Raw genomic sequence first — 18,653 nt, 5'->3', positions numbered from 1 at the left:
ACACACAAAAAAATAAAATACCCAGGAATACATCTAACCAAGGAAGTGAAAGATCTCTACAGGGAGAACTACAAAACATTGCTGAAAGAAATCATGCATGACCCAAACAAATGGAAAAATATTCCATGCTCGTGGACTGGAACAATCAATATCATTAACATGGCCATACTATCCAAAACAATCTATAGGTTCAACACTATTCCTATCAAACTAGCAACGTTATTTATCACAGATTTAGAAAAAAATATCTAAAATTCATTTAGAATCAAAAAGGGTCCAAATAACCAAAGCAATTCTAAGCAAAAAGAACGAAGCCAGAGGCATCACATTACCATACTTGAAACCGTATTACAAGGCTACAACAAGCAAAACAGCATGGTACTGGTAGAAAAACAGACACATAGACCAGTGGAACAGGACAGGGAACCCAAAAATAAAGCCACACACCAACAACTATCTGATCTTTGAAGGGGTGGCCTGCCCCTCCACACCTGTGGACGTTTCTCCTGCGGAACAAGAGACTTGAGAAAAGAAATGAGACACAGAGACAAAGTATAGAGAAAGAAAAAATGGGCCCAGGGGACCGGCGCTCAGCTTACAGAGGACCCACGCTGGCACCGGGTCTCTGAGTTCCCTTGGTATTTATTGATAATTATCTTTACCATCTTAAAGATAAGGGAGTGGCAGGACAATAGGATCATTGTAGGGAGAAAATTAGCAGTAAGACATATGGATAAAGATCTCTGTGACATGAATAAGTTCAAAGGAGGGAGAGGTTGCAGTGAGCCGAGATCGTGTCATTATACTCCAGCCTTGGCAACAGAGTGAGACTCTGTCTCAAAAACAAAAACAAACAAACAAAAAACAGATCCTTTACAAACCTGACCCATAGATCTTGCTGTGGTTTAAATGTGTCCCCCAAAGTTCATGTGTTAAAAACTTAATCCCCGATGTAAATATTGAGAGATGGGACCTTCAAAAGTGGTTAGGTCACAAGGGTGCTACCCTCATGAATGGATTAATGCTATTATCTAGGTTCCTGATAAATGGGTAAGTTCAGCCCCCTCCTCACTCTCTCCCTTTCTGCTGGTGCCCTCCCCCCCAGAACTGTAAAAAATAAATCTCCAATCTTTATAAATTACTCACAATTTATAGAAGCACAACATAAATTATAGAAGCACAACATAAATTATAGAAGCACAAAATAAACTAAAGCAGATCTCAAAATATTTTATGAACATATGCTTGAAACAAAATGTACACTTAAAATTTAAGAATTCAAATTACAAGAATAAAAATTCTACATTACAGAACTTTTTTTTTTTTTTTTTTTGAGATGGAGTCTCACTCTGTCACCCAGGCTGGAGTGGAGTGGTGTGATCTCAGCTCACTGCAACCTCCATCTCCCGGGTTCAAGCAATTTTCTGCCTCAGCCTCCCAAGTAGCTGGGATTACAGGTGCTCGCCACCACACCCAGCTAATTTTTGTATTTTTAGTCTAGTTTCACCATCTTGGCCAGGCTGATCTTGAACTCCTGACCTTGTGAGCCACCCACCTCAGCCTCCCAAAGTGCTGGGATTACAGGCGTGAGCCACCACGCCCAGCCTACATTATAGAACTTTAAGCATTAGGTTATACACCATTCATAAACAATCGTTAGGATAAGCAATTACAGTTAAACTAAATATGCTCCTGGAAGTTGAAAGAAGCAGGCTCTTTCTGTAGAAATGTGAAAAAAACAGAAACCTATTTCTATAACCAAATCTTAAGACTTTCCATAAAATATAACCTATTTTAATAGTGTACAAAAGCATACCTTTAAGGTTCCATCAGATGAGCAACTAGCCAAAAGCTTATCATCTGGTGAAAATCTGCAGTGATTGACTGAATTTGTATGACCAAACATGGTATTTCGACATTCTTTTTGATTCAAATCCCAGAGCTATTTGTGAAAGAAAAAAATATAAATAAACAACTAGTATTGAGTGGGGAAACATCAGAAATCATGTGAAGTTCTTTCTTTTCTCTCATTTAAGCTTTTTGGTTACAGAATGATGTTTAACCCACAGTAACACAAACACATCAAACACAAAAGTATCAAACACAAAAATGAACTTGTGATTAACAAGCAATGGGGCAGCCTTTAGATCAACATGTAAATCTACTAAGGGACTCAAGGGCTCACCGAGGTTTTCAGGCTGAGTACTAAATAACTAACTAAACAACTACTACTTATTTTAATGGAGTGGTTTAGAATCATTATTATTTTACACAGTTACAAAAAGCCACAGTAAGTAATATATAATATAAATTACCTCCATATTTTTTAATGTTAGGTTATCCAACCCTAAAAATGGTGGAGTAAGTCAAGTACCACCTCCAGGAAGCAATTAACCAAATCCAAAATGTGGCACATTCCATGGGACAAATGACTAAACTGCTCTAATAAATCAATGTTACAAGAAAGCAGGCAGAGGAAAAAAGGAACTTTAATAGAATAAAAGAGACTTAAGAGGCAAAGCAAATGCTACATGAAGTTTGTTTGGATTCTGATTCCAATAAACATGACAGAAATGCATGTTTTGAGAATATGGAATAAGTGAACATGAACCAGGTATATTACAAAACTGTATTTTATTATGTTAGGTATGATAATAGTATGGTATGATAATAAACATAATATTTATATTAAAGATCTCTGAGATGCATGCTTAAGTATTTTGGGTGAAATGACATATTTAGGATTTGCTGTAAAATCCTCTATTCAGGCTGGACATGGTGGCTCACCCCTGTAATCCCAGCACTTTGGGAGGCTGAGGTGGGCGGATCACCTGAGGTCAGGAGTTCAAGACCAGCCTGACCAACACAGCAAAACCCCATCTCTACTAAAAATACAAAAAATTAGCTGGGAGTGGTGGCCCACACCTGTAATCCCAGCTACTCGGGAGGCTGAGGCATAAGAATTGCTTGAACCCAGGAGGCAGAGGTTGCAATTAGCCAAGATCGCTCCACTGCACTCCAGCCTGGGTGATAGAGAGAGACTCTATTCAAAAAAGTGGAGGAGTTTATAAGCTGTGTGTGGTGGCTCACACCTGTAATCCCAGCACTTTGGGAAGCTGAGGCAGGTGGATCACAAGATCAGGAGATTGAGACCATCCTGGCCAACATGATGAAACCCCATCTCTATTAAAATACAAAAAATTAGCTGGGCATGGTGGTACGGCCCCTGTAGTCCCAGCTACTCAGGAGGCTGAGGCAGGGGAATCACTTGAACCCAGGAGGCAGAGATTGCAGTAAGCCGAGATCATGCCACTGCACTCCAGCCTAGGAACAGAGCAAGATGCCGTCCAAAAAAGAAGGGGGGTGGCGGTATTTATAAAATAAGATTGACAAAATATTAATCACTGTTGAAACTAAATGATGGATACCACAGGGGTTTATATGATGTTTCCTCCCTTTGGGTAGGTTTGGAAATTATAAAAAATGCAAATAAAAGGAATTATAGTCATATCTGGTGATTTATGCTAGTAAGATTAAACCCAGAAGAAGAAATCAATTATTCCCAGATGTTAATTTTGGCAAAAATTATTTGGAAATGATTAGTAAGTGAGATACATCCTGTTCCTCATGTCCATTTCTATCCTTGGCTCCTTTATCCCAGTCCTAGATAAACTCAGTTCTTCAGATAAGGCAAGTTACATGAAGGCAGCTTCAGAATTACATATTTTCACTGGCTTTTCTCTGCTCAAGAATCACAAGAAATACATCCTAATAGTCCTTATGGTAATACAGGTAGTATGGCACATCTTAAAGTAAACCTTGTCCTTAATTAAAACGGTTTACTAACCAATAACCCCCTCCCACATGGCAGAGGTTTTTTTCCTATATTGAAAAGGAAATATGGACTTCCTCAACCTACAAAATGCCAAAAGCAACATCAAAAATTAGTCATAAATAGTATAACAGTCTTAGTTTTTTTAGCAGTACATTTATTCAAATAGGGCCAAGTTTTTTTGAGTAAAAGTGAACTATAACTGTGATATAATTTTATGTTACTACATTACTCTGTAATTTTGGTCCAATCCAATGTTTTCAAATTGTGCTCTGCAGGGTCCTTGGGATTCTATAAACATAAATATGCCTAAAGAGGCTGGGCGCGGTGGCTCACGCCTGTAATCCCAGCACTTTGGGAGGCCGAGGCGGGCGGATCACAAGTTCAGGAGATCGAGACCACAGTGAAACCCCATCTCTACTAAAAATACAAAAAATTAGCTGGGTGCGGTGGCGGGCGCCTGTAGTCCCGGCTACTCAGGAGGCTGAGGCAGGAGAATAGCGTGAACCCAGGAGGCAGAGCTTGCAGTGAGCCGAGATCGCGCCACTGCACTCCAGCCTGGGCAACGGAGCGAGACTCCGTCTCAAAAAAAAAATGCCTAAAGAGCACTATGTGGTGGGGAGGGTTAGAGATGAAAGGGAACGACAGAGAATGAGAAAGGAAGGGGAGGGAGGAGGAAGGAGGAGGAGAAGAAAGAAGAAGAGAGGGAGGAGGAGAGAAAAGAAAGGTAGAGAGGGTGACAGGGAGGGAAAGGGATAAAGGGAGAGAGAGACAGAGGAGAGGGAAAAAGGGAGGAAGAGAGAGTCAAGGAGAAATGCAGGTCCCATTCAGCCAGAGCAACAAGCTTTATACACACTGAGCTTCTGTGTAATTTTTTCTTCTGAAAAATAAATAAATAAACAAAAATTTAGCTTCCTGAACAGGAGGATGGAGAGGGCAATTTTCAGTAACTGTTTCAGGACTTTCTAAAGATAATTTTTCTAATAGTTTATTTAAATGTCAAAACATAGAGTCTATGAAGTTTTCCAAACTGAAATGTCTTTTACTACCTCTCTCAAAAATATCATGTTCAATTGCAAAGACGGTATGACATCAAGGAAGGTTTGAAAACAATTCAAAAAAAGTTAGCAGATCTTTCTGGGATCCCGGAAAAGGTAATCTAGCTATCTTTATCCACTTAAGAGGAAAAAAAGATACAATCAAACATTATCAAGCATATGTAGAATAAATTTCTATTTTTGGTTTTCATTTGTGTTATCTTTCCTACCAGCACCTTTTCCCTCCTCACTGCGATAACAGAACCTCTCTTTTGAATTAAGCTCCACTTATGATTCAAGTAGAGTTGACCTCACTCATTTGTCCCACTTCCATATAACTAAACTTGTGACCCTTGGACAATCCAAGGGTTTCATCCTACTGTCCACTGGGGTTACCCTAGCGACAAGCATGTAAGCCAAACTGAGTCAAATAAAGTCTCTCTAAAATTAGATCTACGGGTTCTAGGAAAGAGCACATTTCTCTTACTCTGTGATTGTGAGCTATAAGGTAGCCACATTTTTTGTCACATAAAAAGCATGCCTGAACCAACACAAGGGAAGGCAAGAGTCTGGAGATGGAAAGGGAGGTAGAGCCTGAGAACACAGTTTAAGCATTTGGAGTCAGCTATGCCTGAAGCCATGCTATGCTCCCTCTAGACTTTTCAGTTATATGAGCCAATAAAATATTTTTAAACTATTTTTTTTTTGCTTCAGCTAATATATTATTGAGTTTCTATCACTGTGACCAGAAAGTCCTAATAGTAAGATACATAAGAAGATCAAAGGAGATACTCTGATGTACCTATCAAATTTATCTACATAATTCTCAATATCCACACTTACTTTGAGGAAGCAGTCACTTGACCCAGTGGCTAAGAGAAGATGATGACTACTGTTGGTGAAATGGCAGCAATTGACTTGCTCTGAGTGCTCATCATAAGTGTGTACTAGTTCCCCGGTCACAGAATTCCAAATCTAAAGAGAAAAGAGAAAAAATTTACAAATACCCATTATTTTCAAAGGGAGAACAGAGGGGCAAAGCAATGTCCATTGCTTTGCAAATGCTATCTTATCCTGTCATAGCAGATTTTCCTAGTTGGACAAGATGCTAATGAAACCTCTCCCCTTTCTAAAATATGGCAATATTTTGCCCCAATGTTTAAAAAAATTATTTGCAAAAATACATATATGTACCTATAGCATAACTGGAGTGTCACAAACACATGACATTTCTTAAGGGCAAGATTTCACATGTTTATATGAATGACAGCAGGCAGAGAAGTGCTTTAAAGAGGTTGGCATAACAGACTTGTGATCAGAAGGGTTGAGCCCAAGAGCTGGCTCTACCACTTATGACTTGTGTGTCACAAATCCCTAACTTACCTGCATCTCAGTTCCCTCTTCTGTAAAATGGGGATATTTACTACTTCTCCTACACAATTTAATATATCAAATGAGATAATGAACATGACAAGTGTTCCATGGACTTCAAGGTACCATATAAATAAGTAAAGGCAGACTGCTTAGCAAAAAAAAATAAAGGTTTTATAGTCTGAGAGAAATCCAGCTTTCAACCCTGTTACTGCTCCCAGTTAATGTAAGCTTGCTTGCGCAAGAGACTTCATCTCTGAATCTGTGTCCTCTTCTGTAAATGGGATCAACACTTACCTTGCAAGCTGTAGCAGGAAATTGATAATGTAATATAATAAGGTGTGTCATATAAAGACTCTTATAGTGTTCAATTTTCAGTAAAAACTAATCATCATTCTAGCTACTATGTAAGACAACTAAGCAGCCTATGCCATATAACAACAAACAAAAGAAATAAATTACCTAATGAACTTTCACTGGGATTTTGACTTTTTAGAGGTACTAATGTCCTTTTTGCATTTCCTTTGTATCTTATCAAAGCACTGATTAGAATCCCCAGAGGTCCAGAGACTTTATCTTCAAGTTCTTTAATAGGTATTTCTGCCTCTGGCTTAGAAAATAGAAACTCATTATTATTTCCTTTTACTCCATGTAGCTCTGACTTTGGAACTGCCCTCAGTGGCCACCTCCAAGTCTGACTCAGAGTCAGAGTAGAGGCTACAGAGTGAATTAACTGTTGGTTATAAAGCCACGAGTCCAATCTATCAAGAGGTAGATTTTTCCAAGGTCTCAAATTTAGTCTGGACATTCCACAGCCCTCTTCAAGTAGGTGAAAACTTCAGGAAAACACCCAAGGCAAATTTCTTGCCCACTCCACCTAGCCAGATCCAGTACTCCAGATTCAACTCCTTTGAGAAAGTGTTAAAGCAAGGTCTCTCTTCCATATATCAGTGATAACACCCACAAGCCTTCAGTTTCTCTTGAATTCTATATTAGTATAAATGCTCCAGCTAAAAGCCAAATTTGGGAACAAGAGAATACTTAACGAAGATAAAAATTACTCTCTGGTGGGGCACGGTGGCTCATGCCTGTAATCTCAGCACTTTGGGAGTCAAAGGCAGGCGGATCATTTGAGGCCAGAAGTTCAATACCAGCCTGGCCAACATGGCAAAACTCTGTCTCTTCCAAAACTACAAAAATTAGCCGGGCATGGTGGTGCACACCTGTGATCTCAGCTACTCAAGAGGCTGAGGCATAAGAATCAATTGAATCCTGGAGGCGGTGATTGCAGTGAGCTGAGATTGCACCACTGCACTCCAGTCTGGGTGTCAGAGCAAGACTCTGCCTCAAAATAAATAAATAAAAATTACTCTGTTTACTTTTCTCTATTTATTTTTTAGACCAGTAACATATTCTTAGTTTGTTCATCCATCTGGTTTTCCACTGAATTTATAAGCCAGTTCATAAAGGTACACAAAAAAAATTGGGGCTGCATTTTAAAATTGTATCTTACAACAGGAATCCCTAAGTTTATGCAGCAACACTCCTAATCACAATGCACTCAAAGATTTCAACTGATATTTAACCCATAGATTTGTCTATTAATGGCAGACAAACTCATTAATTTGTCATTGATTTTCCCCACTGCCTGTTTAATCCTGAAGCTGATCAACCTAGGCATTTTTGCTCATGTTTAAAAATAAATAATTTTCAGGTCAGGCACAGTGGCTCATAATTATAATCCTAACACTTTGGAAGGCTGTGGCAGGAGGATCACCTGAGCCCAGGAATTGTAGTTTATGGTGAGCTACGATCATACTACTACCCTCCAGCCTGGGCAACAGAGCAAAATCCTGTCTCTTTAAAAAAGGTAAAGAATTTTCAGATACTGTTAACTTACAACGGATCAAGTTAGTAGATCAGCAGGTGATAGTGCTTTAACTCTACTAACTCTGGTCTCATGATTATAGAAAGATAAAATGAATTCTGTTGTGATTACAACTCAAGAGGAAAAGATTTTCCTACCTTCACTTTTTTATCCACTGAGCAGGTTGCTATAAATCTGTCATCTGTAGAGAATGCACAACAAAGCACTTCATCCTCATGAGCCTTGATTTCTAAAAGTTTCTCTCCTGTTTCAGCTTTGAACACCTGCACAAGTAACAATAAAATATTTTTATAATAAACTGCTTAACCATAGGTCATCATTCAATAAAAATCTTTAAGTGAGTTTAATCATTGTCATTTTGCAAAACAGAAAGGAACCTTGGCAAAGCTACTCCCAAAATCAGAATTTCTGCCAGAATGTGTATGCGTTAATGTAAATAGAGAACTATTCACTATTAAATGTTTCTAAATATCAATGAAAATGTTACAGGATCTTTGCAGTGTTGTTTTTCTGGCCAGAAACTTCTGTGGCTGGTGGCGCCTTTGCCTGCGTTTTGCTTGGGCCCACTGGTCTTGTTTCACCCACTTGGCCTGACAGGCTGCGTTCAGATCATGCTACCAGCCTGGGTCCCAAGCCTGCCAAGGGGGAATCAGGTGTGGAAAGGCAAGGCGTGTGTGAGTGAGCATGGGGTCCAGCCACTGCGCACAGACGTGCTGACTGCTGCAGTGGGGCAGGCAGCTCCAGGTGCCAGCATGGGCGCTGGCTCTCTGTGAGGCTGTGGCTGGACCAGGCACACCACAAGCAGCTTACACGGCTGGCACCAGGGAACACGGTGGTACCCAGAAGCTTGGAGATGCCAGGAACCGCAGGACCCCAAAGAGGGAGTCACAGCCCTAGCTTGGGGAGCTCCCAAGTCTGGGCTCCCCAAAGGGCCTCAGCTCTTCTTTCCTTCTCGCCACTCGCAATGTGGCAAGCAAGGGGCATGTCTCAGCCATGTTTGTATTACAGCTCTTTTAGCCTCACCATCTAGGGGGTCCCAAGTTCTTGTCCTACAACCAGGAAGAATGTGGTACGCTGACAGGTGGAGGGTGAGCAAGACAAACAGGAGCTTTATTGAACGAAAGAATAGCTCAATAAACCTGCGGGGGCAGCTCCTTTCCACAGTTCAGGAGAGGGTAGGCAAGTCCTGCTGACAACTGTTCAGCTATCAGCAGAGAGCATAGCTCCTCTCAGCAGCTGGTCCTCCTGTCATCTGCACAGCTCTCAGCAAAGAGGGGGCGCTAGAGTGGGTTGCTCCTCTCTGCAGCTGGTCGTCCCAGTGTCTGCTCAGCTCTGGCTAAGCCCGGGGCTTTTATGGGCTTCGGAGGGGAGAAAGTACGTGCCAACAGGTCCATGGGCAGACATGGGCAAGCCTGGAAAAGGTACTACAAGTTCCCACTCCAGTCCATTCAGTTCACACCAGCAGCCCAGCCCCCAGCCTTCAGGCCCTTTGCGGCCTGAAGGTGAGGCCTCATTGGGGACCCACCCCCTTCCGCCCAGGAACCTGTCTGCCTCCTGCTGCCATTCATGGCACCCAGGCTGTAGGTGCCAAGGGGAGCCTGCAGGCCAGCATCAAACTGCCCTCAGCACCCCCTCAGCTTCCCTCCTATGCTCACCGGCGCCCAAAATCCGGAGGGGGCTGAGGCAGCAGGGGGCTGGCATGTCAGCACTGCCCCAAGCATGTGCACATCTGGCAGGGCTGCAACAGCACCCAGGCTCAGCCCAGCCCCAGCTTTGCTCTGAGATCAGAGTGGGTGCCAACAGCAGGGAGAAGTCAGGCAGCGGGAGCAGGTACTTCCAAGCCTGCAAGGACAGGGGTCCTTCCAGGGCCCCCAAGAGTACAGGGATGCCTCAGTCTGCAGCCACAGCTTGGGCAGCTACAGCTGCACCAGGGGGAAGGGCTCCTGCCTGCTCTGTGGAGCCAGAGGCCTGAGCCTGCAGCTGTGGTTTGGGCGGCTGCAGCTACACCCAGGAGGGCAGGGCTCTGGCCTGCTCTGTGAAGGAGGTTTCCAGATCCACAGCTGTGGCTTGGGCGGCTACAGCAGCACCCAGGAGCTCCTGCCCTGGCTTGGGCGGCTACAGCAGCACCCAGGAGCTCCTGCCCCAATTCAGAAGGGGTGGGGCTCCTGGAGCATGCAGCCCCAGCTGCGCCTCCCTGCTGCAGCCAACATTATGGCAGCAGCCACTTCAGGCTGCCCCCTGCTGCCATCAAAAAGAAGTGTCAGAGCATAGCTTCAGTTCTTGAGACTACTTTGGCAATTTCTTAACAATCAAATAAAACATTTCGCTTAATAAGTATTCTCTCTGGAACTCCAAAGCCAAAATTAATAAAATTACTAATAAAGTACACATATAGACATAAGATATGGAGTCATAATCTTGCAAAGACTAAAAGTATCCTAAATACAAGTTTTAACTAATTTCATCATGTTCTCTGCAAAATCAAAAGGCAGAACACAAACATTAAGAAAAGTACTCATTCATATTTTCTGAAAACAAAGGTAATCTTAAAGGAAATTCTTTAAAACAGCTTAGGAAATAGTCTAGTCCAGTTCCTATTTACAAGAAAAAAACCGATGCCTAAGACTTTGATAAAATAAGTATTTTCTTAATCACTGTTTTTTAATCACAGCCCTACTTCCTGTGCTATGAAGCCCTATGTCTTCTAACAATTATTTCCTCACTACCCTGAGCTGACAAATGGATGGCTGGGAACTGACTGGCAGGATAAAGGGCACTTCCTTACCATCTGTAAGTTTAGAATTAGGAAAACATGTAACTGTATCCTTTAAATCTCTAGAGAAACCTTTAATAAAATGTTCAAGAGAGTTGGATTTGTCTGTTATTTCTAAGTTGCAATTTTCTTGAATTTTAGGATTTAAACATATTCCGATATGCACAAAACTGTATACGTGCCTCTTTGACTGTTTCTCAAGAGATGTGTTTTACCTGTAAGGTTTTATCAGCTCCACAAGAAGCTATTCTCTGACCATCCTCAGAAAAGCAGGCATGGTAAACAGCATCTGTGTGGGGGCAGACAACTAAGCGGGAAAGATTCGTGATGTTTTTTTTGTTTCTAAATACAGGGAAAAAATGAACAGAAATTCAATAAACGAGAGTAAAAGTAACTATTTTCTTTCAGTAATACAATAAACTGTCTTTTAACAAGGTTATGTTCCCCAAAATACAAAATACTTAAAATCAAATTACTAACATGCAAATGACAGCATAGATCACCAAAAGAAAAGAAGTAACAAAAGTAGCATTTGTAAGAGAAATGTTACCCTTTATCAAGCAACCTGTCATGTGTTACAAATGTCACTGAGTTGGAAGAAATCTAATTAATCAAATTAATCAAATCTAGTTAATCAACAAGTCACTTTCTATTTTCCTTTGATACATTAATAATGATACATGTGCTGATAAACCATTATGTAAGCATACCTTCAAAAATTCACCATCTCTTTTTTAAAATAAAAATCATAGCAAAATGCTCATTTCCTAACTGAAGGAAATGCCCAGCATTATTATAATGATGTACTTTAAAGCTGCTCTTCTCAGCCAGGTGTGGTGGCTCATGCCTGTAATCCTAGCACTTTGGGAGGTCAAGGCAGGTGGATCACCTGAAATCGGGAGTTCAAGACCAGCCTGGCCAACATGGCGAAACGCCGTCTCTACTAAAGATAAAAATTGGCTGGGTGTGGTGCCATGTGCCTGTAATCCCAGCTACTTGGGAGGCTGAGGCAGGAGAATCACTTGAACCTGGGAGATGGAGGTTGCAGTGAGCCGAGATCACGCCACTGCACTCTAGCCTGGGCGACAGAGCAAGACTCCATTTCAAAAAAAAAAAAAAAACTGCTCCTCTCAAACTACAACTATTCAGACATACCAAAAAGATAAAGCAACGTCATATTCTTTGTATCTTAATCTAATGAATACCAACTATTCCACTAGTATAGATATCATATTACTGCTCATAGTATCTAAAGTATAAAGGGTCCAGACGTGGTGGTTCACACCTGTAATCCCAGGACTTTGGGAGGATGAGGCGGGAAATCACTTGAGGCCAGGAGTTCGAGATGAGCTTGGCCAACATGGTGAAACCCCATCTCTACTAAAAATACAAAAATTAGCAGGCATGGCAGCACACACCTGTAATCCTAGCGACTCGGGAGGCGGAGGCATGAGAATCACTTGAACCTGGGAGGTGGAGGTTGCAGTGGGCCGAGATCATACCAATGCACTCCAACCTGGGTGACTGAGTGAGACTCTATCTCTAAATAAATAAATAAATAAATAAATAATAAAGTGTAAAGGAATGTAATGTGTACTTAAAACAGAAAAAACTATTACTGCAGTGTCAGAACTTCATATACATTACATCCCTGTCACTTTAAGTAAATATGTCAAATAGTATTGTGCTTATTTTAAAAGTCAAGGGTGGGCAGTCAGACAAATCTAACCTCATTTCTATTACTTATTAGGTGTGTAAACGAGCAAATTACTTAACCTAACAAGTTTTTATTTCTTCATATGTCAAATGGAAGTAATGGTATCTATTCTAAACAGCACCCCACACATAAAGGTGCCACTATTATCATTCTTCAAAAAACCACACACAAGACAGATCAAAGTGATAAAAGTGAACACAAAGGTAAATCATATTTAGATCCTGCCTACAAAGCATTACACTTTAGTAGAAGTGATAAAAAAACAAAAACAATTGTTCCTCCGTATTGATGAGGGACTTGTTCTAGGACCCACTACAGATACCAAAATCCATGGATGCTCAAGTCTCTTACATAAATGGTATAGGATTTGCATATATCCCACCACATCCTCCTCTATAGCCTAAATCATCTATAGATTACTCAAAATACCTAGTACAATGTAAATGCTATGTAAACAGTTGTTATACCATCATGTTTAGGAAATAATAACAAGAAAAGTGTCTGTATATGTTCAATACAAACATAACCATCTACTTTTTTTTTCTAGTATTTTCAATCCACGGTTAGTTGAATTCACGGATGTAGAACCCACGGATACGGAGGGTTGACTGTATAATATAAGAACTAGAGTGATGACAACTAGAAGAATAGATAAGTTCTAGCAAAGTTAAAAGGATTCGATTTTAAAATGTTTCTTACGTCTGCTTGATCTATCTACTCAATTCCTCAAAGCTCAGAAAGTGACCTTCATAATAATGGATATATAGTAGATGGCCCAAAAGTACTAGATAAATAACAAATGAATGAGTGAACAAATAATTTCACTGAAAACAGAAACTCAATTAAATTTAAGCTTATACCAACCTAAACCTTTCTATAGTAAACACCAAAAAAGTTTCTAGTACTCAAATAAAGCATCCTTTGAATATGGCCTGGTCAAACACAATTTAAAATAAGTTATAAATAGCTAGCCATTTTATGAGAGAACATCACAAGGAGAAATGTAGTTGACGCGATGGCAGAAAACAGGAAGAAAAAGTAAAAACTCAACAATTCACAAGCGAACAAGAACTAAACCTATGCCCTTTGATCAGAGCAAGTATTAAGATTAGATTTCAGCCACTAACTAAAACATGAATTCATTCAATATTTCACAAATTTATACTGAATACCAACTACACGGACCAGAAAAATGCTAAATGCTTAATAACAACAACTAATATTTATTGAGCACTTTCTATGAACTGGGTGCTGTTCTAAGTACTATATGTATGTCTATATGTTTATATACATACATACACTCGTTTAATCCTTACAACAATGCTATAAAATACAATCATTAGGCAAAAGAAGTTAAATAACTTTCCCCTTACGATATACAACTAATAAATAGCAGAGCTGGGATTCAAACCCAGGCAGTCTACAGCCAGGGTATGTTATTTTAACCTCCAAACTATTCTACACTTCAGAACACATGGACTAGTATGAGAGAAAACCACGTAAACAGATAATCACTATAAAGTGTGACAAATGCTATGATATGGGGCAAATAGTACTCTCAGACAGATCTAATCTAGCTTCCATAAGTTAGGGGGCTGCTCCTCAGAGAGAGAGAGAGAGAGCCCTCCACAAGAAAGTGTTAAAGAATGGTCAACTCTGGAAAGTGGGAAGGTAGGAGATAAATGGCTAGTCTTTGACTTTTCATCTTACATCCTATTACTATTGTTTTTTGTCTTAATCAAGAACACGTATCATTTAAAATAAAACCAGCTGGGTGTTGTGGCTAATGCCTGTAATCCAAGCACTTTGGGAGGCCAAGGAAGGAGGATCGATTGTGTCCAGGAATTTGAGATCAGCCTGGGCAACACAGTGCGACCTTATCTCTACAAAAAAATAAAAAATTAGACATGGTAGTATGTGCCTGTAGTCTCAGCTACTCAGGAGGTTGAAGCAGGAGGAATGCTTGAGCCCAAGAGGTCAAGGCTACAGTGAGCAGTGATCATACCACTGCACTCAACCTAAGTGACAAAGTGAGATCCTGTCTCAAAAAAAATAAACAAAACCAACAAAAACTAAACTTATATTTTAACTAAAAACATTTTTTTAATTCTCTCAGATACCATTCTCTCCTTCATGGAACCCTCCCTTGAATTCTTCATTTTTCCAAGCCAATTACTTATCAGTTATATCTCTACTTATACACAATTCTGTTGTTACACTCACACATTATATTGTAATTATTTGCTTAAACTCCTTACTTCACTACTAGATTTTGAACTCCTTAGGGGAAAGACTTCACATCCAGTAACAGTGCTTAGCACAGTAGAGAAACTCAAACGCCAGTGCTTAGTATAGTACAGAAACTCAAATGTTTCTTGAACTAAACTGAATCAAGAAAATCACCTACAGCAGTCTGCCTTATTTGGAAAGAGGGCCTAATGCCATAAAGATCCACAGATACCAACCTGGACTTCTATTTAGATATAAATTACACAAATGAAAAGAGAGCCACTCATATTTATTATTTCAAGCTATAAGGGAAGCATGACATATGGAAGGAGCATGCAAAATAAAGCCAGGCAGACCCAAGGTGTTTTTTTGTTTTTTGAGACAGAGTCTCGCTTTGTTGCCCAGGCTGGAGTACAGTGGCACAATCTCAGCTCACTGCAGCCTCTGCCTCCCAGGTTCAAACGATTCACCACGTCCAGCTAATTTCTGTATTTTTAGTAGAGATAGGGTTTCACCATGTTGGCCAGGCTAGTCTCAAACTCTTAACCTCAGGTGATCCACCACCTTGGCCTCCCAAAATGCTGGGATTCCAGGCATGAGCCACTACGCCCGGCCACAAGACCCAAGGTTTAAATCCCATTCAGCAAGTCACATGAACTTAGCCAAGTCCAAATCTCTCTGTGCCTCAATTTTCTCATTTGTAAAACAGGGCAATTTTAGGTATTTAAATTTTTATAAGGTAAGGATTCAATAGAATAACTTGATTATGTAGCATCATAACAGGTATTAAAAAGATGGTATTAATATCTACCCTTTCCTTTTTATAAGCTGACAAGATTAAGGTAAGAGCAATAGAAACTCCTTTAAGAGAGAATAATCAAGGCCGGGCGTGGTAGCTCACGCCTGTTAATCCCAGCACTTTGGGAGGCCAAGGCAGGCAGATCATGAGGTCAGGAGGTCGAGACCATCCTGGCTAACACGGTGAAATCCTGTCTCTACTAAAAAATACAAAAAAAAATTAGCCGGGGGTGGTGGGAAGCGCCTGTAGTCCCAGCTACTCGGGATGCTGAGGCAGGAGAATGGCGTGAACCCGGGAGGTGGAGCTTGCAGTGAGCCGAGAGCACGCTACTGCACTCCAGCCTGGGCGACAGAGCAAGACTCCATCTGAAAAAAAAAAAAAAGAGAGAGAATAATCAGGGTTCAGTGGTCATTTTGGTATGCAAAGTAAAGTGCAAATTACTTTACAGCCATTATCTCATTTAAATCTTCACAGAAGGCCAGGCGTGGTGGCTCATGCCTGTAGTTCCAACACTTTGGGAGACCGAGGCATGCAGATCACTTGAGGTCAGGAGTTTGAGACCAGCCTGGCCAACATGACGAAACCCCATCTCCACTAAAAATATAAAAACTAGTCAGGCATGGTGGTGGGCGCCTATAATCCCAGCTACTTGGGAGGCTGAGGCAGGAGAATCACTTGAATACGGGAAGTGGAGGTTGCAATGAGCCAAGATCACGCCACTGCACTCCAGCCTGTGCAACAGAGTGAGACTCTGTTTCAAAAATAAATAAATAAATAAATAAATACAATCGTCATGGAAATAGCACTTATTTCAAAGGATTTTACACATGAGAGAAGAACCTATAACTTGTTCAAAGTCACAGAATTATTAGGTTTTAGAAATGAAGCTCAAACCCAGCTCTGTGGCTCCAAAGTCCATGCTCTTCACCACTATACTAAATTACAGTAAGTCAAGCACTTAGTACTGAATATTTAGGATAATTTGTCAAAATGTCTTACAGGCATCTATTTATATGGATTCTTTGAAAATACAATCATTTTCTCCTATGCTTACTTCTCTAGAACTTTTCAATAAGTAAGAATGCTTATTAAAAGTTCCAGCCCTTTTGAAAGTAGTTAAATCTTCCTGGAGTGAACGTATTCACCACCTGAAAAATGATGACATAGTTAGCGCACCGCTCCTGTTGGTTTCTCTCCTAACCTACTTACATCCATTCCAGGTAAAGCATTCCATTATCGACCTCCTGCTTGGCCTGCAGCTTAGCTTGCTGATAAACTTCTGAAGTTTCCGGCTCACAGAGACCCAGTTGTACAATATTAGGAAATGGCTGTCGTCCAAGAAGGTGTCCATTTAAAGATAAAAACTCCTGAAAATTCTCACTGACTGCACAATCCTATAAATAAACTGAAATCTCTTAGAAACACAATCAGAGCCAGGATCTGACATTTTTCTGTTTCTGTGATCTTGCCACTTTAAAAGCTTAAATGAAATATTCTTTATGTGAACTAAAATTGAACAGCCAACCATTAGGTACCAAATACATAGGAATCCTCTTCTGACTTTTAAACATAGGGTAAAAAATCTCATTATCAAACACATTTCTTAATACATTCTTTTTTTAAAAAAAACCACTGAACATCTTATTTTCCCAGCTTTTAAACTTCAATCCTACCTACTTTCGCAGTAGGCTGGGAAGCAAATTAATTAGAATCACCAAAGATCAAAGGAGGGAAATTATCTTCACCCCTTCTATTCTCTTCACCCCTTCTATTCTGCTCATCCCCATCATTAAACCTAGAATTAAATGTCAAAAAAAATGATATTCCTTTAAGCACTAATTTTTCATATTAATATACATACCTTTTCATCTAGTATATGTCTGTATTCCACAAATTCATGAATCAGATGAGCAGGGCCTACAAGTTCTGTTTTTGCTTTAATCCAATCCAGGGAAAACATTAAAGCACAAAGTTCCTTTAAAAAAAAAGTAACATCAGCAGCACTGTTAGAGATCAAAACATTTTAGGTATAACATCATTATCCTCACACTACTAAGAGAAACAGTAAATATCTAGAATTTAAAGGATGCAAAGGAAGCAAGTGAGAAAGAATACATCTAAAGTTCCAAAGAATCATAAAATGGGCCTCATACTTTAGCTCCAAATAAACCCCAGTTGGTTAAAAATTTAAATAGAAAATAGAAAACATTTTAAAATACTAGAAAATACAAATAAATATTTTTGTAAGCTTGTAGTAAAGGAAATCTTTGTAAACATGACCCCAAAGCAAAATACCAAACAATAAAAACTGCACTTAACTACATAAAAAAGTGTATTTAACTACATAAAAATTCAAATCTTCAATACAGTAGAAAGCAATATAAATTAAACTCAAGACCAAAGAAGTTTTTAAAAAATACTTATTTGTAACATATATGATAGATGAGGGCTTCAGTATTTATTTTTATAGAAAATTATTTTTATAGAAAATTCTAATAAAACAATAAGAAAAAGAAAAACATTGCAAGAGAAAAAATAGGTAAAGGAGGTAAAAGCAAAGGATGAGAGCCACAATTCACAAAATAAAAAGTATAGATGGCCAAAATCTCATTGGTAATCAAAGTGAAACAAGAAAAATTTACCATTTTTAAAGTATCAGATCTCTAAAGACTAAAGGAGTAGTAAGAATATTAGCTGGGGCTGGGCACAGTGGCTCAAACCTATAATCCTAGCACTTTGAGAAGCCGAAGAGGGTGGATCACTTGAGCCCAGGTGCTTAAGATCAGCCTGGCAACACAGTGAAACCTCATCTCTTTGAAACATACAAAAATTAGCTGGGTGTGGTGGTGCATACCTGTGGTCCCAGCTATTCAGGAAGCTGAGGTGGAAGGATCACCTGAGCCCAGGAAGTGTAGGTTGTAGTGATTTCAGCTGAAATCATGGCAGTACACTCCAGCCTGGGCAACAGAGTGAGATCCTGTCAAAGAAAGGCCAAGGGCGGGGAGGG

General features: G+C 40.0%; 1 protein-coding gene across 5 annotated transcripts in view; it reads right to left on the bottom strand.

Annotated features, from left to right (window-relative positions):
- APAF1 (apoptotic peptidase activating factor 1) overlaps positions 1-18,653 on the bottom strand; it is an 84,952-nt gene that overhangs the window by 44,558 nt on the left and 21,741 nt on the right. For 4 of the 5 annotated variants that reach the window (XM_025401106.1, XM_025401109.1, XM_025401107.1 and 1 more), the window contains exons 10-15: positions 17,508-17,621; positions 16,856-17,040; positions 11,117-11,243; positions 8,266-8,391; positions 5,713-5,844; positions 1,817-1,942 (exon numbers count right to left, since the gene is read on the bottom strand). The exons of the other annotated variant lie outside the window; for it this stretch is intronic. In XM_025401106.1, the coding sequence (XP_025256891.1) occupies positions 1,817-1,942; positions 5,713-5,844; positions 8,266-8,391; positions 11,117-11,243; positions 16,856-17,040; positions 17,508-17,621 (810 nt within the window). The remainder of the gene's footprint in view (positions 1-1,816; positions 1,943-5,712; positions 5,845-8,265; positions 8,392-11,116; positions 11,244-16,855; positions 17,041-17,507; positions 17,622-18,653) is intronic. 5 annotated transcript variants of the gene reach the window in all.

The sequence above is a fragment of the Theropithecus gelada genome, chromosome 11 (assembly GCF_003255815.1).
Source record: "Theropithecus gelada isolate Dixy chromosome 11, Tgel_1.0, whole genome shotgun sequence".
Classification (NCBI taxonomy): Eukaryota; Metazoa; Chordata; class Mammalia; order Primates; family Cercopithecidae; genus Theropithecus; species Theropithecus gelada.
Note: the sequence above shows the minus strand (reverse complement) of the source record. Positions and strands in the feature narration are given on the sequence as shown.